Genomic DNA, 25,586 nt, shown 5'->3' with positions numbered 1-25,586 from the left:
CAAAATCATCCTGTGGCGCACATCATCCTAGCGGCACATCATCCTGCGCCTCACATCATCACCGCTCATCCTGCGGAGCACATCATCCTGGCGGAGCACATCATCCTGCAGCGCACATCATCCTGGGGCGCACATGATCCTGTGGCTTACATCATCCTGCAGCGCACATCATCCTGGGAAGCACATCGGCGCACATCGTCTTGCGGCGCACATCGTCCTGCAGCGCACATCATCCTGCGGCGCACATCGTCCTGAGGCGCAAATTATCCTGCGGCGCACATCATCGTGAGGCACATATCATCCTGGGGCGCACATCAGCGGAATAATACGGAAGCTTATTGCATTCACTTTAATTTTTTAATTTTTGGCTCATTAGTCTCGGAATTTCAGAGATAATTATCCCAGAAAAACAGAATAATTTTTTTGTGAAGTGAATGTAATACGCTTCTGAAGAAGAAAGCTTATTTTAAGTTCTAAACATATTTAGGCTGTTTTTTTTCTCACTTTATGTACGTCCTATTGCGACCATTACATTATGCAAATTAGGCGATGACGTAATTTAGTAACGCGTTACTAAGTAACGCGTTAATGGCATCACTGCTTGCAACACAGAAAGACAATCTTATTTAACATGTCATTGCATATGCTTTGAGTAAAAACATGACAGCAGAGAACTGAACAGTTGCCACTGCACTTCCCTGGCTGCTCAGAAACCCACCTGAGCCGGAAACGTAAAGCAATCTGTGGGTTTATGATGAGACTGATGAATTCACTGAATGTGGTCGACCTGTCGAAAGGAAAACAATATGCCTGTATAAAATCGTATTAGCCCGCCTCCAATTTCGTTCAATTGGTTTGCATGTTCGTCACTCATTCTCAGCTCATCGCTGATAGGCTCGCATGTCGCTCAGTTGAGCAGCAGCAGACGCACCTCGCGCTGATTGAACAAGGGATCTGTGTGGGAGGCGGGGAGTTGTCTGGTAAACCTTCTAGTAGGAGGGACTTTGGGGAATCCCACACACTGAGTCGTCGAATTGCTGTGTCAGTCAGGGTCCTGGGCCTCTCATTGGATCACTCTCAGCTTCGTAGAATTTTTCTTTGGAAAATACCGTTAATCGTGTTGTATACAGAACGGACGTGTCAAGGTAGACAGAATCACCACGATTACACCACAATAGATATTTTTCAAAATAAAATCCTAAATCTTTTTAACAATTGCCGCTGACAGTTACCTCTTGGTTTGATCATTACTTAAGCAATCTTCCTAAAACATATTCGAAGTCAAGATATACACATTTATATTCTATCCTGGCTGTTGCGTTTCTTAAGAAGCGGTCTTTATTTTCAGACCGGAAGTGTAACAGCTTTGTTTTTGTCTAACTAAACTTGACTAGGTGCAGTATCCTGTAGCGCTGACCCTCAGCCACTCCTACAGCAGGAGGAGGATAAACCCCACACTGTCGGGATAAACTAGTCTTTAAGAGAAATATTTGCCTTCAGACAGCCTTATTTTTTATTTTCTTCTTACCAGACAATTTTTGTGTCTCTCTGAAATCATAGCGTTTCAGTGGAAATGTCGCCCTGGTGATTTTTCATTTACATGTCATTGTGTAAATCCTGTAAAAAAACTAATTTTCAGACTATTTTCTTGTGATTGCCGTGAGTCGTTCTCCTCCAGACGCATGTTGCTGTGATTTGTCCCAACCAGCCTACATATAGTGGATCGACGACACACGGGATAACCCACCGGTAAGCAACCTGTTTATCTCCGAAGGATTAACGCTATAATATGACGCTAGCTGCTAGCTAGTCCCCTACAGATACACCGTTTAGCCCACTGGCTAACAGCTAGCCTACGGCTCCAATGCTGTATCCAGTTATTATTTTCACCTGTCGTTGGACATATGGCTCATCATGTTTCTGGACACAAGCAGCCATATGCAATGTCTAGCTAACCTCGTCAGTCCTGAGCAACATGTCCCCGACTGTCTGCCGCTGTCATCTCTGTGTCCCCGTCTTCAGGCGACGCTATTCAACTGAGGGAAAGCATTTAACGCTTCACATCTTATAATATAATAACCTGGAGCAAATGGCCTTTATTAAGGCTCCTGTGTGAAGTGCTGTGTTGGTCAGTATTTGCGTTTTGCAGATGCAGAAACCGGCATCATTGAGTTCAGGGCGAGTTTGAATAGAGGCCTCCCTCATATAACCTCATATAGTGAGGAATCAATGTATAATAAGTTTTATTTACCCATCCCAGGCTGCTCGACCACAGAGGGGGAGTCACATCATTTGCTTTATTTAGCATCTTATTGTTTGTATAAGGCCTGATGTCTTGTTAGAGAGACCTGTCATTTTGCAAGAGGGCATTCAATTGTCAGATTTTTTAATGGAGTTACAGGCCAAGCAGAGAAGCACATCATGAAACCCACAGAGATGTTTTTTGCAGAGCCAGCTCACACCCTGTGGATAGTAACTCATGTCTCTTGGGCCTGTTTGGTTGCTTGGCTAGACAGTACTATATCAATTCCCTAGCTAAATAATGTTATGTGTTTGTGTAATTAGCTGGTTACCTTTCAAATGTTGAAAATTATTCTTTTATTGTCTTTCATTGAAAACTGTATTGGTCCCTGTCAGTTTGCTCTATCATATGATCACTTGGACTTTTTTTTATTGCCTCTATATGTTAGTGGAACTTGAAGTCTGTGCAGTTTTTATATTTGAAGAATATTATTGTTGATATTTATCTGTGACCTCTCCCTTCTCCCTCCATAGTGATGGATAATGCTCATACTAAGACAGTGGAGGAGGTTCTGGGCTACTGCAATGTGAACGAGTCCACAGGTTTGAGCTGTGAGCAGCTGAAGAAGAACAGGGAGAAATGGGGACCCAACGGTATGTTTGGTTTTACTTCCTCTTGTCTCAAACCCTAAAACTGCATCTCATCCCTCTTGTGGTTGATAAACGACGGTCATCAAATCACTACAGTTATTACTACTACTACTGTCTGTCATATTAATAGTGGTAACCATGATTATAACAAATGTATATTCTGTTCAAGTGATTTGGAGAGGGAAATGATTGCTGTCCACCATCATTTATAAAACACATGAACAATGTATCAGTGGTAATGATATTCTTTATCTTTTCTCCATCATCTCTCCTTTCTATCTCCATGTTACCCTTCTTCCCTAACAGAACTACCAGCTGAAGAAGGTGAGCTGTCTATCCGTCTGTCCGTTTATTTGTCTCAGTCTGTTTTTCCATCTTTCTGCTCATCATGTCTTGTGTTGTCCCTGTGCAGGGAAATCTCTTTGGGAGCTTGTCCTGGAGCAGTTTGAGGATCTCTTGGTTCGCATCTTGCTGCTGGCTGCGTGCATTTCCTTTGTAAGATAACACGACTGTATGCACAACCACAAACAAACACATGCGCAATCCTTACATAAGAAAATCGCAATCCTTCCAAGTCAAGGAGGTTTTTTTTCATGTAACTTCGAATCACAAATTTGCTTCTAATGGTTTAGAGGGCAACATAACAATTTAACCATGAGATACGTACACTATTCATGTTAAATTAGTACAAGTAACACACCATCACAATGCACACAAATTACCACTTGTCTCTGTTTTTTCTTATGTGTTTGATAGACTCTGGCTTGGTTCGAAGAAGGGGAGGGAACAATCACTGCCTTTGTCGAACCTTTTGTCATCCTCCTCATCCTCATCGCCAATGCTATTGTAGGAGTCTGGCAGGTAAACTATTGGTGTTTGTGTGTGTTTTTGTATGTTTTATGGATCTGTGACTGTGATGTAACATAACGTATGTTAAACTCTGCATGCCTCAAAGTGGGTGCCCCACCCACCAGATACAACTTCTCATATCTTCATCAGTTGGGCTGGATGTCAGCGCTTATCTATCATTTGGATTAACAGAGTCCAACATCATTTCTGTTTGTTTAGATTTTATTAAATTGGATTCAAAGGTTGACGATGCAGTTGAATAAGATAAATGATATTGATGTTGCTAAAAACGCTTCTCAGAATTTTTTCTGGGAACTGAAAGTACTTCTTTATTCTCTAAATAAAAACAGTGTCGATTGCAAATTATAGGCTATATTAAAGACACATTCCCAGACTATAAAAAATTATGGTTTTCCTTGTGAATTGCAAAATTAAACTTTATGATTTTAGTGGCCACAAATATATCACTGTATGTGAAAGATAATTATAATAAAGGTAAACATATTTTCAGTCTATTATAAACCTGTGGCAGGTCACCTGATTTGACAGTCTCTGAATTAAGAGAAGGCCTTTGTCTAATCCTACACAGGGATGGAACAGCAGTGTGACTTCATTAATAAATGAAATCTCTAGACACAGTGACAGGATCGTTCTGATCTAACAGTAAATACTGTTCTGAGCTTTTCTAAACACAAGACTAGAAAGCTTTTACTGACAGATTCCAAGTAAACACAAAAGTCGTCTGAAGTAAGGCAGCTGCTCTCAATGAGTCCTCAGCTCCATCAGACCTTACAGTTATTTTCAGTTTTTTTTAAACGTAAATAATGAACTCTAAGTAATTATTACAGTTTGTTCTCAGTTTTGTCATTTTACAATTTTTGACATTATTTGGGCACATAACAGGATGTGATCTTCATAATTTGGATAATGATTGCAATGTTTCTATTGTGCTGTCCATTGATTGGCAATCGAACTGTACTGTAAAAGACTTTGAGTGGTCATCAAGACTAGAAAAGCTCTATATATATATATATATATATATATATACAGAATATTTACCATTGTATGTTTGTGAACTTTAGTGGAACCTGTGGCTTTGAGGTATATTTGTATAGCATTATGCACTATTCATTTTGTTACTTACTGTGTCCTCCTATGTTGTTGGGTACCCCAGGAGCGCAATGCGGAAAATGCCATCGAGGCTCTTAAGGAGTACGAGCCAGAGATGGGCAAGGTGTATCGACAGGACAAGAAGAGCGTCCAGAATATCAGAGCACGAGAAATTGTTCCTGGAGACATTGTGGAAGTTGCAGGTATGCAGACAAACATATGTATCATCCTCATGATACATACTGTATATTGAGCCTGAGACACGATAGAATGTGCAGTTTTTATTATTTCACCTTAAAATCCTTTCGAATGGATTCTCAATTCAACAACTCTTAAGTGTCAAATACCTAACTGGTGTTATGTACTGTACATGCAAGTTTTGACTTCTGCGACTTATTTCTGATTTCTGTTTTAACACATAGGATCAACCTGTCATACATTCCTGGAATCCTTAAGATGTTTTTCTAACTACACCAGAATAAAGATATAATACTCAGAGGAGACATGAAACAGCTTTTAGTGTTGTTTGTGCCAAAAAATAACATTCAGCCAGAATTTGATAATCTGGGACAGGTCACTTGGTAATGTGTATTAGGCTTTAAAAAAGCCTAAATCACCTTGCTTTCTGCATGCCAAGCTCAATATTACTAATTTGTCTGTTCTCTCCCAGGACAGACAGAAGTGCAATAGATGATGCATTTAACAGATCTCAAAGTGACAATACTTACAAGATTCAGGAGAAAAGAGAGTGTTTAACATAAATGGAGAAAGTAAGAAAATGTCTGACAGAGAGGAAGGGAGCAGGTATGGCAATTGTAATGATATGGATATTGTCAATAATAGTAGTATGCCTATTGTAAGCATCTAGTTGTAATGTATTTTCTGGTACAGTTATCAGAATTGACTGCCACTGTTGAGCTGCCACTTTAGCCTGTTGTAGCGTCATCTCTCAGTACCAAAGCATGTTAGTTAGTCGAGTGAAGGTTTTGACTCTTATGGCAACGCAGCAGCAGTTTCCAGAGTCCAGGTCTCATTAGATAACATGAAGACAAGCAGGTGTCCAAACATTTTAGTATTTCAATATTCCCAACAAAGGCAGAGAGGTCAACAGAAGAGTTTCTACCACAAACGGTGAACGACGTGCTGACGATGAATCTTGGTGGTAAAGTGGGTGTGTATATACTGCAGCAGGAAGTGGAGTTGATCCGGTGGTGAAGCTCAGGTGTTAAGGGGTAGAGCTTCCAGAGGTTTCATGCCATCCCAAGTTTACAGAACCATGTTTATATATCTGATACACTGTATAATAGCGATTGTGTTATACTGTCACAGACAAGCATTTCAAGCACAGTGCTTTTCCACTGCACAGTTGTTTAAACATGGAGACAGACATGAACTGAAATGGTGGCATTTTTGTTTAGTCATTCCTGGCAAACATCATAATGTGCGTGCCTGTAGCTACGTCTCTGCCCTCCCCTCCAACTGTGTCGTAATGGAAACCCAGTGAGAGACTCACATGGCCTTCATGGAAAATATGTGATTGGAGTAGATTGCAGAGCCACCGTCTCAGAAAGCTATGGAGGAATATTCATGGAAGCTGTTGGACAAGACAAGGGTAGGATAGTCTAAATTATCCTGTGCCCACTGAGTGTTCCAGTATTCTCAAGTATTTAAGTGGTCAAACAAATTAGTCTAGAGTTGGAAGGTGCTTAACATTTAACAGCTGAAAGGATTCATGTGAAATTTTTTTGGTATTTGAGCAAATGTTATGAGGTCATTTGTACTTTTAGATAAAAAAATCTGGTAAATGGGTTTTATGAATGTGCATACAAACACACTAACACTCACACTCAACCTCCCACATACACACACACTTTTCTCTTGACCCCAAAAGCAAATTCTTTAATCCTCCAGATACCCTCTGCTATTTCAAGCTACTCCGAGAGGAAACGGGGTTAGTGTGTGTGTCTGTGTGTGTGTGTGTGTTTGTCTGTGTGTCTGTGTGTCTTTGTGTGTGTGTATGATCCAGTGCCCCTGTGACTGTAGTCAAAGTATTCAGAGCATGGGAACTCAGTGACATTAATCAGAGGTGGAACCACAGGACAGATCTGTGTATCATTACAATATTTATAAAAAACTACACGGGTGGGGCCTGGGTTGCTCTGTCACAGTACCTTAGAGCTTAGTAGGAAGACAATTTAAACCAATATGATGCTGCATTGAGCAAATGAGTCTCCTTTACAACATCCCTGTCAGTGCCATGTCCTGAAGTACATTTTTGTGAGTGATCACATAAAATAGAGAAGGCTTGTAGTGAATGAATTTCAACTGCATTTTGTCCCATCCCTTTATAACCATCTGACAGTGTTTGTTTTGGCTTCTCACCAAGATCCTAACTTTGTTGGACATCTGTAAACAGCTCGCACAGTGGCCACTGGGTAGCAGACTACTGAGTTACTGTGTCTCACTCAAAGTCTTGACACATACTCATAGTTTTTTATGTCCATTCGGTTTAGGCCCGCATCCATAATCCTATAATCGTCATATAGGGAAAATGTTCTCAACATTAAACATTGTAATATCTCATAAGTTTATTGATAAAAATCATCATAGCATGTTAATAACATCAAATCAAATTATTTTCTCTGAAAAAAAAAAGATCAATACACAAAGGGCTTTAATATTTAGTTCATGGCTCAATTAAAATACAATTTAAGACATTAATTTCCCCTAATGTATGAATTGCTTAAGCAATGTTTCCAATGACTTCTCCAATCTAATGTTTTAATACACTCTCCAACAGCGTCAAGGTTTTCTTCATGGTTCTTTAACACGTCTCATTATGTGCAGACGATTCTCACTGACATATATATAAACACTTGTTAACAGTTTATGAACGCCTGGGCTTGTCCAACAGAAAGAATGCTAACCTTTCATGTGCAGCTATCTATCTATCTTATTTTTCATAGAACAAACATAATTTGTCTCATCCAGGACTTGTATCCTCTTGGAATCTCTGGGGAAACTCCTGAAACATGAAAAATTAGAGTTATCCTAAACCTTAACATAAATAATGGTGTCTATAAAATGTTCTTTTAGCATGGATTTTAATGTGGGAAACCCTGATGATGTTTTGTTCGCCTTGATTCTGATGGGATTCTTTTAGTATTAAAATCTCACATGTATCTCACACACTGAAATATAATGTAGCCTCCTAAATTTGCCATATCAGATTTTCACCAGTTGCAGAAAGTCCTGGCTCCAAAATATAAAGTTGATTTTAGTGTTAAACAGCTGAAATGACATCTCTCTGGCAATAGCATACCGGTTCAAAATTAGAGCTCCCTGACAGCAGAAAGGTAACATTGAGGAGCGTATCCGATTTGTTACCTTTGGAGCTTGGTGTCAGAACAGAGTTATTCACTAGTGCAACCAACACATTTTCCACATTCACACACTTAAATTTGCACAATATGCATTGACAAGATCAAAGGATAGAGCCCCTCTGATAAAGTGACGCTGTGTGAAGTGATGTTATCCCCCACATTTTTATCAGTGAGTGTACTGTGCACCAATATGACTGGCAAAACAAGACTCAAAGTGAATGATGTAGTCAGTGCTTGCTGCAATGTCTGGGAAAGTGTGTGTATTAGTGAGGTCTGACTAAGTTGTTATTTGCATTTTCTGCCTTGTAACACAATACAATTTATATAAATGTTTAACACCTGAAGTGTTTTATTCACGTTGACAAGCTTGCAGTGTTTGAGTGTTGGTGTCTTTCTTGTTTGACCCATTGCTGTGTGATCAGTAACTACAGGGTACTGATCACACAGCTGAGGTAACTATGTTGGAAGAGTTACACAGATATTACAGGTGTGACCTAGTAGGGTTGCCATCATGACTTTTTTGGGTGCTTATTTGGACATGACAACAACATGTTAAAGGGCGACCAGAGTTAATAAACAATAATACGTTCTTGTACATACATAGAACAATGGTAGTAAAAACACTCAGCAAATATTCACAGTAATATATGGAAGTTGTCCTGTAAGGAGCTTCCTCTGTGTCCTAGTCAGTGTATTTCAACCTGCTCTCCTGGTTAAAGAGAGCTACTTAATCCTTTAAAGTGAGTCGGATCTTAAGTGGACCGTGAATGAGTAGTTTAATGACAGCAGATGTGTCTCAAGGTTTACTACCTTTTTGTTTTTTTAATGGTGCCATGCTGGATGGGAGTTGTAAAAGTAAATTAATATGTGTAACTTTAGAGTTTGTTTTGCTACAGGTCAGATTTTCCGAGAGAGACTTGTTTGTCATTACTCTTGTAAATGTACAGAATAGAATTTCAAACATTATAGGTGTCCTTATCTAAACTAAATATAGTCATACAAAATAAAGGTAATATTTTTTTGTTTTGTCTCTACTTCCTCAGTTGGTGATAAGGTTCCAGCTGACATCAGGCTGACGTCCATCCGTTCCACCACTCTGAGGGTGGACCAGTCCATTCTGACGGGGGAGTCAGTGTCAGTCCTCAAACACACAGACCCTGTGCCAGACCCCCGAGCTGTCAACCAGGACAAGAAGAACATGCTCTTCTCTGTGAGTCTCAACCTCCACATCTATTAAATGACACTTGGGCGATAAGGTTTGAAATAAGGTTGTGTACCAACAACATTTTTTGTAAGGCTACCGATCGAATTTTAGTTATATTATGCTTTTCAGGAGATACATTCGGGTGCATTAATTTGAGCTCACACCGTCGTTACTCTTGACCCGATCCTACACACCTCCCTGCTGTGTTGATCCTCTGCTGAAAATCCAAAATCCTAAATAAATGGTCTGGATAAAAAACAATGTGCAAAAAAAAAAATATTTGAAAAATGCATTATACTTTACATTGGTAAAGTATAATGCTAGCCAATTTTATATTACATGACTCAACAGCCAACAGCCATTTGCTGTGAGACATTATGTTTTTAGGGCTGTTTCTCATTCTCCTTGTGGATGCAATCTCCGAAATGCCTTGAACTCTCCTCTTACTAATTCCACAAATGGCCATCTGTCTGTCATATTGTATGCTAATTGTTTCATTCATATTTAATAAGGATCAAATATTATTTTTTATATACAAAAGGTCAAACGTCATCATCACTGTGACAATATTCAGCCATGTCATTCTGCCATAACATAATTGTACAGGTCCTGATTGATGACATTAATGTGAGTGACCACCTTGAAACTGGGGTTATTATTTCGATCTTCTATGCTGCTACGCTAAAGCATCCACGTTTTTAACATCTTAGCTTATTTGTATCAACATCCATGTATGAAGCAATATCTACTGTCCTGACTACAATTTAGTTCTCTATCAGAATCAGCTTTTATTGACCAAGTGTGTGAACATATACAAGTAGTATGACTTATTTTTGTTTGAAGAACAAACACTTGCAGTTGAATACACTTAATTCCTTTCATTAAATTCCTTTAAAGTCTTCTCCACATACGTTATGAAAGTCTGGGCAGACATGTATACAAGCTACACCTGGATTGGTACAGTTTCTAGTTTATGCACTGATGTAAAAAATATAATATAGTATAAGAGTAGTGATAATAGGTACTATATATCATTTGTTGAGAGAGAAGCAAACTTTGAAATAATAATGGGAGCTATAACCATCAAGAATATTAGACTACAAATATATACAGTTAATTGCTTCCAGTTTGTGTGTTGGATTCATGTTTTTAGAGGGAACATGACCATTATTTATTTATAAAATCTCATGTCACACCTCAAAAGTAGCTGACTCACCAGTTGATCTGTAGTCAGAGAACAACAGCCACTGATGTTTTATTTAGCACAATCACTCCGACAGGTTGTCTTTGCTGCTGGACTGAGTGTGATGTCACACAGCGATTTGGAAGGAAATAGTAATAACCTTTGTTAAAGCTGAGGAGGAAATCAGCACACTGAGATGTCTCTAAATATCAGCTTTATGTAAGCAGTAAACAAGAGCATGCAAAACATACAGATCACAGAAAATCACACTGATCAAGCCACTGGGTCAAATGTTATTGAAGTTATTCCTGTCATGACCTTTGCCCAGGGTACTAACATTGCAGCAGGGCGAGCGGTTGGTGTTGTCGTGGCGACAGGGGTGCAGACAGAGATTGGGAAGATTCGAGATGAGATGGCCTCCACTGATCCTGAGAGGACCCCATTGCAGCAGAAACTCGACCAGTTTGGAGAGCAGCTGTCTAAGGTAAGTGCTTGTGTGTGTGTATTGTCTGTGATATAAACTTTGGAATTGCAATAACATAAAATAAAATATGTCTTAGTATTTTAGCTCTTAACAATTGTCATGGTGTGACCCTACAGGTTATCACTTTGATCTGTGTGGCAGTGTGGGCCATCAATGTAGGACATTTCAATGACCCAGTGCATGGAGGCAGCTGGCTGAGAGGAGCCGTTTACTACTTCAAGATTGCTGTTGCACTGGCTGTTGCTGCCATACCAGAAGGTCAATCATCATCTATCCATGCAAAGAATGAAACACTTCTTCCTCTCAGAATAACTTCAGATTTGCCTTTGATGAAGTCACAAAAAACACTACTTTGGAGGAGAAGCTCTGAGTTCTGTCTCTAAAAAACTCTCATGACCATCCTCTACCTGTTGTGTCTCATCCAGGCCTCCCTGCAGTCATTACTACCTGCCTGGCACTGGGCACCAGGAGGATGGCCAGGAAAAACGCCATCGTCCGCAGCCTGCCCTCAGTGGAAACGCTGGGTTGTACCTCCGTTATCTGCTCTGACAAAACAGGAACACTGACCACCAACCAGATGTCAGTCTGCAGGGTGAGAAAACATCAGGCTGATGAATATGGACCTGACATCAACTTTGTGTTAAAATAATAATGTGGGCTAGACAGCCTCATTTTATTCTTATATGACTCGTATGACAGTGTTATTGATCACATCAGTTACATCCAAAATCAGTGGATGTAACTGATAATTGCTGACTGCTTTTGGATGCATTGTCAGTCAGTCAGCAATGTATACAGTAAGTATATGTAGTTTGCACGTCCAAAGGAACAACTAACAACTTGTCTTAGTAACATGAGCTTAACAAAAGGTTAATTTTGCATATATATATTTGATAAATAAAACATTTATATATATGTGTATATATATATACACACACATATATTAATACACTTATATAAATGTTTTATTAGCTAATAAATAACAGTTTCATATACACATATATTTATATATATATTAGAGCTGTGAAAAATAACGCGTTAACGCGTTATGATTAAATTACAGGATTAATTCGTTTTTTTTTTTTAACGCATTTAACGCATGCGCAGAAGGACCTTCCAATTCTGCCGCCTCTGCACTAGTTGCCGCTCTAATGCAGTCAGACGGCAGCTGCCATTCAAACAAACAAACAACATGGATAATTCTGATGAACCTGAGGACCTTCTGGACGGGAAGATCGTGTTCCAAAAAAACAAAGATCGAACATTCAGTAAAACCAAGGTGATATGCACACTCTGCGAGAAGACGTTATCGTTTCACCGTAGCAATACCCACCTAACCACCGCAACGCGAAGCATTTGTTGGTCGGCGAGGGGCGTTCAAGTGGAATGCGCCAAACCAGACTCACTCGCAGAACACATTGTGCAAAAGAAGCGGTCAGCTTTACTGTCAGAGAATTTGAACAAGTTAGTTTGCCTCACCAACTGGCTAAAGACCGAGTAGCTAAGAGGGCCTTTAGAGGCATTAGATTGTATCATGGTGTGGTTAATGGTTGTGTGACAAAAAATATAAAAAATGTCAACCATCCTATGGCTAAGAAGCTCAAATAATTTCTGTTTGATTTAAAAAAAAAAAAGGTTTATTCAACCACACAATGGCTAAGGAGCCCGAATATTGTTTAGGATGAAGATTATATTAATGTTCCATATGGAAAAGCAATGATAACTGCTGAAGAACTGCTGAGTTGCAGCACAAAAGAAAAGTTAAATGTCATAAATCTTGTTTTCACAAAAATATTCCGAGAAAATCGGTAATGTGATTAATCATGATTAATCCATAGAAACCTGTGATTAATTTGATTAAAAATTTTAATCATTTCACAGCCCTAATATATATATATATATACACACATAGACGAATATGTGGCACACTGGTGCCATGGAAATGTACATTATATTGCATTTATTGGGTAAACAAGGAGGTGATCAGCTAATTCAAAGAATTCTTCCTTTTACCTGATCTGTTCCAGTTTTAAGTTGCTGTTTAAAAAATCCATAGACTGTAAATAAAGAGCCTTTTTATTTGGTCCATGCTGATCCACTAACATGGATTAGGCAGCTTTTATGACACATACTGCAGCCAGCCATTAGGGTGTGATAAAGATAATTTGGCTGTCATGTCATCCCTCTTTATATAGACTTATAGAGTCTATTCGCTTTCAGACATGACCTCCAAAGGAAGTTCCCAGAATTTGCTCGCTGTAATCCTATTGAAGGTCTCCTGCTGTGTTCTCACATCAGCTCCTCCTGACTTTTTGCAGACTTAATATGAGGGGCTCGCACTGATCTCTGGAGTTCAGTGCATGTCTGAAAGCAGCTCGAGAAGCAAACTCAGTACTGCCTCCATTATGTTTTGGTAAATGCACATTAATGAACATTTCCATAGCAATAAGGTGTGTAGCATAGCTTTAAAATTTAACTCACACTAAATCTCTAGGAAGTAATTCTCAAGTGTAATTTTGGATGGAATGACCTGTTTTAATATAAAACTAATCTAATGTGATTTTCTAACATTATTGTGCGTCTGCGTGTGTGTTTAGATATTTGTAGTGGACAGTGTGTCAGGGGAGCACTGCAGCCTGAACGAGTTCACAGTGACTGGATCTACTTACGCCCCTGAAGGGGAAGTGTGAGTGTCCTCAAACTTTAACCCTAAACCCCTGACAGTTAGTGGATCATGGATACATATGGATTACTAACGCAAGCATTCATAACCTTCATATTAACCTCTGCTTTGTCTTTCAAATAACCTGCATTACATTGGTCTTTTCCATGACTATTCCCTTTTCTGTCTAGATCTGTCAATTTTCCTTCTTTTTTTTGTCCCCAGTTTCAAAAATGGCTCTTTGGTCAAGTGCAGTCAGTACGAAGGCCTGGTGGAGTTGGCCTCCATCTGTGCACTGTGTAATGACTCATCACTGGACTACAATGAAGTACGAAACCAAACCACTTACACCATCGTAGATAACCAAATATGGTTCTGAAACTTTTACACCTGGAAACTGATTTAATTATGCGTTACCGCGAATGCAGTCTTAAACTGGTGTGTGTGTGTTTTTTTCTTTTTTAGGCAAAGGGAGCGTTTGAGAAGGTTGGGGAGGCAACGGAGACTGCCCTCTGCTGCCTGGTGGAGAAAATGAACGTCTTTGACACTGACTTGAGAAGATTGAGTCCTGTCGAGAGAGCTACAGCGTGCTGCTCTGTAAGTGTTTATGTGGGTGTGTGCATGTCCATCTATAGTTATGAGGGTCAATTTTGGTTCGAAAATATCATTGTGAGGGCATTTTGGCTGGTCCCCACTAATTTAATGGGCTGTTTGAGGGCTAAGCCCTGGTTTTTAAGGATAGGGTAGGGTTAGGATTAGGTTTAGGTTAGGGTTAGGTATTTATTTGTGATGGCTAAGCTTAGAGTAAGGGGCTACGGAAGGCATTATGCCAATGGATAGAGAGGTGTGTGTGTGTCTGTAAGAAAGAAAGAGAGAGAGACAGAGAGAGAGATTCCTCCGTTAAGTTAAATACAGTGCAGGGATCTTTTGTGCAGGACTTGTTCATCACTTCACTGCTTAATAATGTCCGTGAGACAGACTGTGGACTAATTTTGACGTCTTATTCGGGTCCTCACTTCCGTGTCTGACCCCGCCCCCCACATTCATTGCCTCCTCCTATTGGTCCACAACATACCAACATAGGGGCTTCCTATTAGCTAAACCTACATGTCAAAAATTGTTGTGAATCACATTGAACGATACCACGGCCTATTTTTTTCGCTCGCCGCGAGCGTATCGCGCAGGAAACACACTGGAAAATGATTTTAAACGATATTAATGACATATAAATATATAAATCATCAAATATGCATCCCATACTTTGTATTCCCCTTCTGTTGTCCTGGAGTTTTAATTTCCCCAATTTTCCCAATCACATAATTAAATGACTCCCTCTGCCCATCCGCTACATGCACAAAAGCAGATAGACAGAGAGAGAAAGAGAGACAGAGATGGGTGGGGGGGCTATGAAGACCATCATCATTTAACCAGTACATTGAACGGGTTACATACAACAACAAGCGGAGAAAGCAGAATCGTTGGCTGACCGGCGCTGAGAAATGCGCGTCCGGTGTGAACAGCCAGGCGCCTGCACACGCTTGAGAATAGCGCTGCGCTTCTGCATCTGGTGTAAACGTTACGTAGTGATATTGAAGAAGAACATTTGTTTTAATGAATTGAAATGAAACGTTATAGAAATCAAAAAGGTAAATTCATAATTTGTGTGGGTCTGACGCATCGGTTTAAAATATTGATGTCGGTGCATTTTCAGCGTCGACGTCATCGATGACGTTGATGCTGTCTAATCGCGGCAGCCCTAGCTTGCTCATGATTGAATGCCGGGTTTCTGTAGATAACTTAACCTGACTGTTATGATTTTGCACTCTCCCTTTTTATTTTAGTTTCCTGCAAATACAAAGATGAACTCTACATATTGTAACCATGTCTTTATTGGTTGTGTTCAGGTGATTAAGCAGCTGATGAGGAAGGAGTTAACACTGGAATTCTCTAGAGACAGAAAGTCCATGTCTGTCTTCTGTTCAGCCAATAAACTCACCAGGTCTACCTCTGGAAACAAGATGTTTGTGAAGGTTAGTCACACCACTCGTCACGATCACTGTGGTTATACGGTGGATGTTACATGTCTCCATCATTTCTTATTTCTTTCTTGGTTTCTCCCCAGGGAGCTCCAGAGAGTGTGCTGGAGCGTTGTACTCATATCCGGGTCAGCGGCTCTGCTCGTGTGCCTTTAAGCCCGGCAGTTCGAGAGCAGATCCTGTCCACTGTGCGGGAGTGGGGGTCAGGCCGCGACACACTACGTTGCCTTGCGATGGCAACCCGGGACACGCCCCCAGAAATCCATTGTCTTAACCTGGAGAACTCAGCTACCTTTGTTGAATATGAGGTGATGATGATGATGATGATGATGATGATGAGATATTTTAAAACATGGTCCAGATAATGTTTCTCTAGCTCTGATAAAAATATACTTTAGTCAGATGTTGAATGTGAATTGGAACCTAACCTCTAATCAATCAATCAATCAATCAAATTGTATTTGTATAGCCCATATTCACAAATCACAATTTGTCTAATAGGGCTTTAACATGGTGTGACGTCCTCTGCCCTTAACCCTCAACAAGAGTAAGGAAAAACTACTTAAAAACATTTTAACAGGAAAAAAGAACATAGAAACCTCAAAGAGAGAGCCACATGTGAGGGATCCCTCTCCCAGGACGGACAGAAGTGCATAGATGTCAAGTGTTAAGGAGAACATCATCAAGATAAAGGTTTTGGCAGCATTGATAACTGAAGGTCAAGGAATTTATGGATTATTGTCAGTAATGGTCAAGTATCTGAGGAGAAATACTATGTATCAAGCAGTCCTGCTGCAATCATAGTCTATGGTCAGCAGCCAGCAAGATCATGATCCACCATCAAGATCGGATGCCACTATTGTCCACTGCCGCCAGTTAGGATCCATCTTCAGCTGCGACCTCGTTTGTTGTCCACCACCATTATCAGATGCCAACAAGATAAAGGATCCGCCATTATTATCACGATCAGCCAGCATGATAAAGAATCCGCCAAACTGGATCCACCATCAGTCCTGAGAAGCTAACCTAATTCTCTGCTTCTCTCTCCCGCTCATCTCACCCTAGGCGGACCTGACCTTTGTAGGCTGTGTGGGCATGTTGGACCCCCCCAGGAAAGAGGTGCTTAGCGCAGTCCGAATGTGTCGGCAGGCTGGCATACGAGTCATCATGATCACAGGTAGGGCTCACATGTCTTCACTTATTACCATACAGTGTGTGTGCAGAAGCACTACTTTACCACCTGTGTGCCTACACATATAGTTTCAGTAATAGAATATCAGATGAGAGAATGACCACAGCTGTCTTGTATGTATGTGCAGAGATGATGGATTTGGGGGGAAAGGGTTACTGAGACTTCTTCTAACTAATGTTTTCGCAATTTGATTGCAATAACTTTTTATGTGTTTGCGTTATCAAAGGTCAAAAGGTCAAGGTCACTCACAAAGCACATATTTGATTGATGTCAGATAGAACCTGTATTAACAGTAGCGTAATGTGATTGGCTCGTTCGCTTCGATAGTTGCATATGTTAATGTGATTTGATTGATTTGATTGGCTGGTGCCGGACAGAAGCTATAATATAGGGGCCTTAATCAATGAACTAATCTGAACTTTGTGGTTGGCTTGGAAACTTCATCATGGAGTCTTACAATGGTGTACGTCCTTCTGCTGTGATGACATATTGATAAACCAATCTTAGTATTAATTCAGCAACTTGTCACATGCTCTCTCTCCAGGTGACAACAAAGGGACAGCCCTGTCTATCTGTCGGAGGGTGGGGATCATCACGGAGCAGGAAGAGGAGCAGGAGGGTGTTGGGGGAGGCCTGACAGGACGGGAGTTTGACGAACTTCCCCCCCACCTGCAGCGTCAGGCCTGCCAGAGAGTACGGTGCTTCGCCAGGGTGGAGCCAGCACACAAGAGTCGTATAGTGGAGTATCTCCAGGGCCTGGATGAGATCACTGCCATGGTGAGCTTGTGGCCTCATACGTCAAGCTTTGCTTTTTGCTAACCTCTCCTGCGATATCCTTAAATTAACCTATATCTTTCTCCTCTCTCGTGGGTTCAGACAGGTGATGGGGTGAATGATGCACCAGCGCTGAAGAAAGCTGAGATCGGCATCGCTATGGGCAGTGGCACAGCCGTAGCCAAATCCGCCTCTGAGATGATCCTGGCTGATGACAACTTCTCCACTATTGTGGCGGCTGTGGAGGAAGGCAGAGCCATTTACAACAACATGAAACAGTTCATCAGATACCTGATATCATCCAACATAGGAGAGGTGGTCTGGTTAGTGCGACAAAAAAAAGAGATAACACAGAAAATGAATGATTCTCTAAGACCGACATTCTTTGTTTTAAGGATAAATTGAACTTCTCACTGTTCTTTCTCTTCCTTGCCTCTCAGTATTTTCCTGACAGCCGCTCTCGGCATGCCTGAAGCATTGATCCCAGTCCAGCTGTTATGGGTCAACCTGGTCACTGATGGTTTCCCAGCAACAGCTTTGGGCTTCAACCCGCCTGACCTGGACATCATGTCCCGCCCTCCTCGCTCCCCCAAAGAGCCTCTCATCTCCAGCTGGTTGTTTTGTCGCTACCTCATCATTGGATGTGAGTTTTGAGCCTGTAACAAAATTTGATCATTGAGTTATTATTGTTGATGAGTGAAAGTACCAATACCAGTTAGACCCATACTACAGATTATTTTACCTGCAAGGTTACAAACCACATTGTGAAATCATCCTTTTCTGTAGGTTATGTGGGAGCAGCCACGGTTGGAGCTGCTGCCTGGTGGTTTATGGCAGCCCATGATGGACCTAAACTTTCCTACTACCAGCTGGTAAGCACATCTCCCGATCACTGCACATATTACAAACAGAGTAAGCTACTAAACAGTCTTGTGATCATAAACATGTTATTACATGCTAAAGAATACAAAAAAAAGTATAATTAAACCGGCAAAAAAAGCCAATGGTGAGTCTGGTTCTGCTAGAGCAGTGGTTCCCAAACTTTTTACAGTCCCGTACCCCTACAGACATTCAATCTCCAGCTACGTTCCCCCCGTTTTTTTTCCGTTGAGACCAAACACAGAGCTAAATAGAGAGATTAATGGACCTTGTGTTTGGTTGAGGCATTAATAAGTCAGTTGTGCCAGCATACCCACCATGTCTATCTTATACGATTATATTATTTGCATATATTTTAAGAATCGGTCAAAAGAGGGTGGTTTTGAGTGATATTTCATGGCAACATAATGAATAATTGTGACCAAGGTCCAGTGGGATAGATAGTGGGATAAACTATTGCTCTAGTAGATTGCTCTGGGATTGAAAAATATTGGCCGTGTTGTTGGTATATCAGTTGGACCCTACTTAAGATTTGTGCACCTGCAGAATTATAAGTGAACAAAAGTCAGCATTAGAGTATGTGCTCTGAATATTAGTCACCCTTTTGTTTCCTCCACAGTCCCACTACCTGCAGTGCACTGAAGGCCATGTTGAGTTTGCTGGTGTGCAGTGCTCAGTCTTTGAGTCTCCGTATCCCATGACTATGGCTCTGTCTGTCTTAGTTACCATAGAGATGTGCAACGCCTTGAACAGGTCATAACAAACAAACACACCCACACTCTGAATTTAATGTCCTACACTGCTGTCCTGTATTTTCTAAACTCTAAAGTGACTGAACCAAATATTTCAAACGGTGAAAGTAATATTTTTTGGGGGTTTTCTTCTGCTTTCCAGTCTTTCAGAGAACCAGTCCCTGCTGAAAATGCCTCCCTGGTCAAACCCATGGCTGGTGGGGGCCATCTGTCTGTCCATGGCCTTACACTTTCTCATTCTTTATGTTGACCCACTGCCGGTAACTATGCATGCATGGACTGTATGTTTCTAATACTACATTCACACCTGCATTCAAATGTGTTTAGGTAATCAGATAGAGCTTGGCCACATGACAGTACAGGTGTAAATGCAAACAGGACACATTGATGACAGATTGTGATCTGATGGACCAGAACAGCTCCAGAGGGGTTCAGAAATTGTGACCACACTGAACACAAGTGTGAATGCAAATGTGTTTTTAATCAACATACAACTATATAGACACTGTACCAAAACGTGAGGTAGCTGTAACTGGGCAGCTAGCAGCCATTAGCAAGCAAGCTCAGAATGCAGTCCTGTGCTCAGACTTCACATTACTCAAGACACCTGGATGTAATGAAGACGAGAGGAAAAGCAAGAAAACACAGTTACACAGTCTCACAATCAGGGCTCAATGTGGACATGAATACCAGATGTAAATGTGATCCTAAAAACAATCCCATCTACATACTGTCTAGAAATTAAACACATTGTAAAGCCATCTAGACTGAATCTTAAATGTCACTTTCTAGTCTCTGGTGATAAGAGTTTTTACATACACTCATATCATGGTGTCATATATCAAGCATCATAAAACATCTAACATACAGGGCTTATTTATTCACCCTTCTGTATGTGTGTTTGCAGGTGGTATTCCAGATACGCCCCCTGTCATGGCCTCAGTGGGTGGTGGTGTTAAAGATGTCACTTCCTGTCATTTTCATGGACGAGGCCCTCAAGTTCCTGGCACGCAACTATATTGAGCCGGGAAACCAGGTCAGAGGACATGCTTGTAAATGTTGATGTGCTGTAGGGTTATTTATATGACTCTAAGTGCTTTGTGTCTAACTCTCATCTTTGTTCAAATATATTACTCAAAAAGACATTGGAAGAGGAAGAGGAGCTGCAGGCAACAAGGGCTAATGCGGGATTGTTCAGTGTCATGAGCACAAGGCTACGCCAGTCATTGAGGGGTGTGTCCTGGTCCTTCGTCCTGATCTCGACTCCACTAGTGATCTGGATCTTCAGCCTGGACTCTGACATCACTAACATCTTCTGGGAGTAATGTGAGAAAGAGATGACAGGTGGACTGTGGTGGGGAAGGCAGTGAAAGTCAGGTTGCTAAAGAAAGAAAGAGAAAAGCTAAATCAGGGGTATTGGGCAACATTTTTGTGATGTGAAGCAAGGTGGAAGAGAAATAAACATGAAACCTATTTGAGATTAATGAAGGAAAGTGTTTTTAGCCAGAAGACAATCAGTAAAAGAAAGTGCAAGGCAGTTTCAGACCATAACCTGCTATGAAAATGTGCTATGTGTAGCTCATTGTCTCTCTCAATCCTGTGATCACATTTACTCTGACTGTGCTTACATCGACTCCCCACTTCCCTGATTAAGCATATACATGTTGGTCAGTTGGTCCAAATCAGCCTTGGGTTCGGAGTTAATTGTCTCTGTGACCGAATACCTCTAACACTAAAGAACATAGTACCTCAGTTGTACTTTTATGTGAGCATAGCATGCTTATCTGCTAATTGTTACACCATAAGATTCTGAAGATTGTGTGATAGAAATTAGCAAGTTAACATGCTAGTGTTATCTTGTTTGTTTGAAACAAAACCTGACATCTGTCTTTCTGCCTTAAAGTCAGCATAGACTTCCCGCCATAAATGGACGCAGGAACACACAGTGTAAAATTTGATGTAGATAATCAGTGATTCAACCTTTGTATATTGTCTTCCAAGTAGTTTGATTTGAAACACACAGTTTAATTTAACTTGTGTTTAGAGACCTGGATCTGGTAGGTGGATGACAGCTAATTGTGTTTCAATTCCTTTCTGATTTCTTAGTAACAACCAATGGCTGTATATAAAGATAGAAGACACGTCTCCACTTCCTCCCCACTCAGCGTTGCCGGATGGAAAATGTTGAAGTATTGTACCAGAAGCTTATTATTTTCTAATTTTGAGGACAAATATCGTACAGGACCGCGCAGTAGGGATGGGACGCTCAATACCGATGCTTTCAAAGCTATTATTATCGTACATCATGCATTATTGATTGATTAAACAGAGGGCAAAATTATAATACAAATACAATAATTATTGTGCATCTCGCAACACTGTCCCCACTGTACAGATATGAAGCCAAAATATCTTGGATATGGGCACCGCTTGAAATTTATTTGACTTGTGTTTGTAGGACTTCTACTGCAGCCAGCCACAAAGGTTGCAATGGGGATGTTTTGTCTTCACATAAGCGTGCTGTCATGTCGTCCATCTTTATGTATGTCATTGGTAACTACTTGCTACGTTACAACAACAGTGCTTGTAACTAGCACTGTTTTTATATGGTAGCAAACTGTTAAATGGGAGAATTGTCTTAACTAGCAAAGGCTTAGGTAATGTGTTGTTGAGAAGCGTTAGAAAGTCATTGCAGCGTCACCGGCTATATTTGAGAGATAATAGCATAATGTTGAGATCTGTGAAATATGTTTTTCAGGTATTCTCAGTTTATATATTAATTTAACAGGGTTTTGTTGAGTGTTGAGTCAGATTTGTCGACTTAATCCCTTTATCTCTCGTCTAAATAGGTTTTCTATCAGCAAGCAAATTTGTCAGGTTACTTAGTGAGCTCAGTTACCTTAGCAGATGTTCTGGCAGTTCATAGGTGTACATATTTCATTCTAAGTTTTAATTTTGTGATATGTAAGGCTTCACTTAGAGAAAATGTACATTATAACAAGGCTAAATTTGACTTTAAGAGCTGATACAATAGACCTCTTTAGAGGTAAATGTAACCAGTTATTAAAAATGAAAGGCAAAAGCAAGGATTAGAAAGTCAGAAGAATAATTTGGAATTGTTTATTTCTTCTGAACCAAACAACATGTTCATGGCTTACTGATGGTTTTAATACTACACATAGCACTTTTCACATGAAAACACATGGTTGAAAATTGAGTGGATTGGATTAGATAGAAGGAAGACAGAAGCACTGAGTCGTCCACAGTCTCACACGTATACACACACCAGCTACAGACACACTGTAATTCCCCAGTAATAAAATGTGGTCAGCAACAGGTGATGAAGACAGATGTCCAGTAGAGCCCCTAGCTGGCCATTCTAATACTACTGCAATGCAAAATATTCAGTCACCTCTACACAGTAAATGAGACTAATACCCTCTGAAGGAAGACTGTTAGTAGAATGCATGTCAGTGCACGTTACGCTACACACTTTAAACATGTTACAGTGGAGTGGAAGATCAGCTACTCAAAGATGATACATCAAATCTAAAAGGGATTCACACTTCTAAGTCTGTATCAAGGTCAGCAGTACACTTCACCATCACATCTAAAATCTTACAGCCTAGTCCTAGAGCTTTACTCTGTAGTTCAATATCCTCACTGTATAAGTTGATTGTCTCTGATACTGAAAAGCTCTTGAGTCTTCAATGTATCTTGACTTGACCAGACACCCTGAGGCTTCACAGAATGAAGCCTGATTTCAAGCCTTCACACCAGGATCATTGACATGAGCCTGTTTGATTTGAGTAGTTAAGAAGTGTTGATGATGTTATTTATATTCATGATTAGACACAGTATATGTTGTTGTGTACTTCTAGGTACAGTCAGTCTAAAGGATGGGAACTGACTGCTACATATAATGTGTAAGCTAAATGGAATAATATGGTTCTTTATGTTAGGGCTTTGAATATACTCTCACTACTCCAGTCCCCACTCAGTACACTGCAACTTTTTCTGATTTCTTTACTACTTTTCTCCCCTTGCCCCTTAACCACAGACACTGCCTCTTTGTCAGTGGACTGGACAGGATGCACTGCAACCTGTAACACACAGATTCCCAGTGATACAGGGGGCCTGATGCAGAGTGAGTGTGGTATTTTTGTGTGAATAATTGACCTGTCTGCCATTTTCTCCAGTGATGTCATTGTGACATCTCACTCTGTTTGCCATTAAAGGGATTTTTTTTTCATGCAGTTAAGATAATTGTTGGGTATCAAATATGGCCCTGACAAAGGGGCTACTTTCAGCAAAAATATCTGTGATTGGTATAAAGTGTAAAGTCACAATATTCTAAGTAAAGAAGTCAAATGTTATAATGAAAAAGTCAAGATATTATAAGAATAAAGTTGCCTGACTCACTGAGCTCAGTTAGCAGGAAACTAGCAGAGCATTATTAATGGATTCCTTATTTCTGTTCTGTTCTGTTATGCCTTTTGTTTCAACTTCAATCATGTAATATTATGACTTTTCTTGTAAAACTCTGACTTATGCTTTTCTTCTAAATGACAGCATAACTCTCTTGGTGTGTTTTCTTCTTAAAATTGTGTCTATTTTCTACTACCAGCTCTTTTCACATTTATGACTTTGCTCCTAACATTATAGCATTTTGTTTAGAAATTCCGATTACATATTTTGTTCTTTTTGCATATAATGGATAAAAGCTATATTCAAAATTGATACCTTATTCTTACAAAAGTTCAACATTTTCTCAATACAGTATATTGCAGCATTCTGTAAAATAATGAATATTCCTTTTTTCTTAACAGAATAGATCGTGTTGATAACATTTAATAAAAAACATAAACCGGTTTCTTGAAAATAGAAAAGCATTTCCGATTCCGACATGTTTGACCAAAAAATCTGTTTTTTGTTTAAATTTCTTATGATTAAACTTTGCTTCGGTAACTACGACCATTTTAATTACGGAAACCATAAAAGACCTTTTCCGTTTACTTTTTGCTGACCACAGGTCTGCGTCTTTCTTGTTTCCTTGCTTGCGTGTATGTTTGTTTCTTGTCTAAAATTGTTCTCTCGCAATAGCATATAAACTGTAAAGTGCATTTGTTGCAATAAATATTTCCTTTTGATACAAATGCAGAAAAACATGTAGATCCAATTAATATTTATGTTCTACTTTTATTATTTATTCGTTTTTTTTCTGCAGGTGTATTATACAATGATAGTCCAGCTCTTAAAATCTCCAGGGTAGCAAGTTTGATATCGAGACAGTTATTAGAGAAACAGCTTTCAAATATGCTTCTCTTTTCTTTATTTCCACCTGGTTTCCATATCTTCCCCTCTTCCTTCTCGCCACCAACTATCCAACATTAACCCTGGAGCTAAGCGACGGAGCACTTCTTTTCATGTTCATGTTGAAGGTTGTCAAAGTTACTGTTGAACAGTGTGTTGTCTTGGGAAATGCTGTTATGGGATGAAAACAATAAATAACAATTGTTCAGAAATAAAGTGTGTTGTAAATGTTTGGCACATTACAGTTGTTTCACAATAGATTCCATAATAAGATCAGTTATAAGCTGCTAGATTTATTTTAAATAAGGGTATTCTTTATTCACATGCATTTAGAGGGCTTGTTTCTGTGTATCTTATGTACTGTACATACTGTGTTATAGACTTTATTTAGGAGAAGCATAGTTTGCTTTCATTAACATCAGCAGTGGTTGCTTTAGTCTGAATAATTCCTGGACAAGTGTCAGTGATGTGCATGTTTAGCTGCAGTATCTTACAATGCACGGCCAATTGTTCTGTCAGTGTCATTTATAACGGGCAGTGGTGAAGGAAGTATTCCTTTAGTTAAGTAAAAGTACTAATTCTGAACTTTTAAAATACTCGACTTCAAGTAGAAGTCCAGCTTTCAACACATTACTTTAGTGAAAGTATATATTATCAGCAAAATTTACTATTGAAAGTAAAAGTTATAATCGTGCAGTAAAATGTTTTACTGTTCTATATGATCTTTTTGGATTAATATTACTGCTGCATTAACATGTGTGTTGCATGTTCCTGCTGTAGATGCAATAAGGATTAAAATTACTATATGTTCATAAAAACAAAAACATGTTTAAAAGTAATTTACATAAGTGAACAGATTGTAAGTAACATAAA

General features: G+C 39.8%; 1 protein-coding gene across 2 annotated transcripts; it reads left to right on the top strand.

Annotated features, from left to right (window-relative positions):
• Positions 1–523: 523 nt before the first annotated feature.
• si:dkey-28b4.8 (sarcoplasmic/endoplasmic reticulum calcium ATPase 2) lies at positions 524–24,929 on the top strand. Of its 2 annotated transcripts, XM_053417980.1 has the most exons (24): positions 524–1,749; positions 2,776–2,895; positions 3,199–3,216; positions 3,305–3,387; positions 3,649–3,753; positions 4,916–5,054; positions 9,278–9,444; positions 10,950–11,105; positions 11,222–11,363; positions 11,531–11,697; positions 13,703–13,791; positions 13,993–14,095; positions 14,233–14,364; positions 15,672–15,797; positions 15,890–16,111; positions 16,869–16,980; positions 17,540–17,772; positions 17,872–18,092; positions 18,210–18,412; positions 18,556–18,641; positions 19,268–19,401; positions 19,543–19,660; positions 20,308–20,436; positions 20,543–24,929. In XM_053417980.1, exons 2-24 carry the CDS (start codon positions 2,778–2,780, stop codon positions 20,723–20,725), a joined length of 3,186 nt encoding a protein of 1,061 aa, XP_053273955.1. In that variant the 5' UTR covers positions 524–1,749; positions 2,776–2,777; the 3' UTR covers positions 20,726–24,929. The 2 variants fall into 2 exon arrangements, with proteins under 2 accessions (XP_053273955.1, XP_053273956.1); XM_053417981.1 differs by lacking the exons at positions 524–1,749; positions 2,776–2,895; positions 3,199–3,216; ... (1 more) ...; positions 3,649–3,753; positions 4,916–5,054 and adding an exon at positions 6,308–6,463.
• Positions 24,930–25,586: the final 657 nt, after the last annotated feature.

This window comes from Pleuronectes platessa, chromosome 3, assembly GCF_947347685.1.
Source record: "Pleuronectes platessa chromosome 3, fPlePla1.1, whole genome shotgun sequence".
Classification (NCBI taxonomy): Eukaryota; Metazoa; Chordata; class Actinopteri; order Pleuronectiformes; family Pleuronectidae; genus Pleuronectes; species Pleuronectes platessa.
The sequence above is the reverse complement of the archived record's forward strand: the minus strand, read 5'-3'. Positions and strand labels throughout refer to the sequence as shown.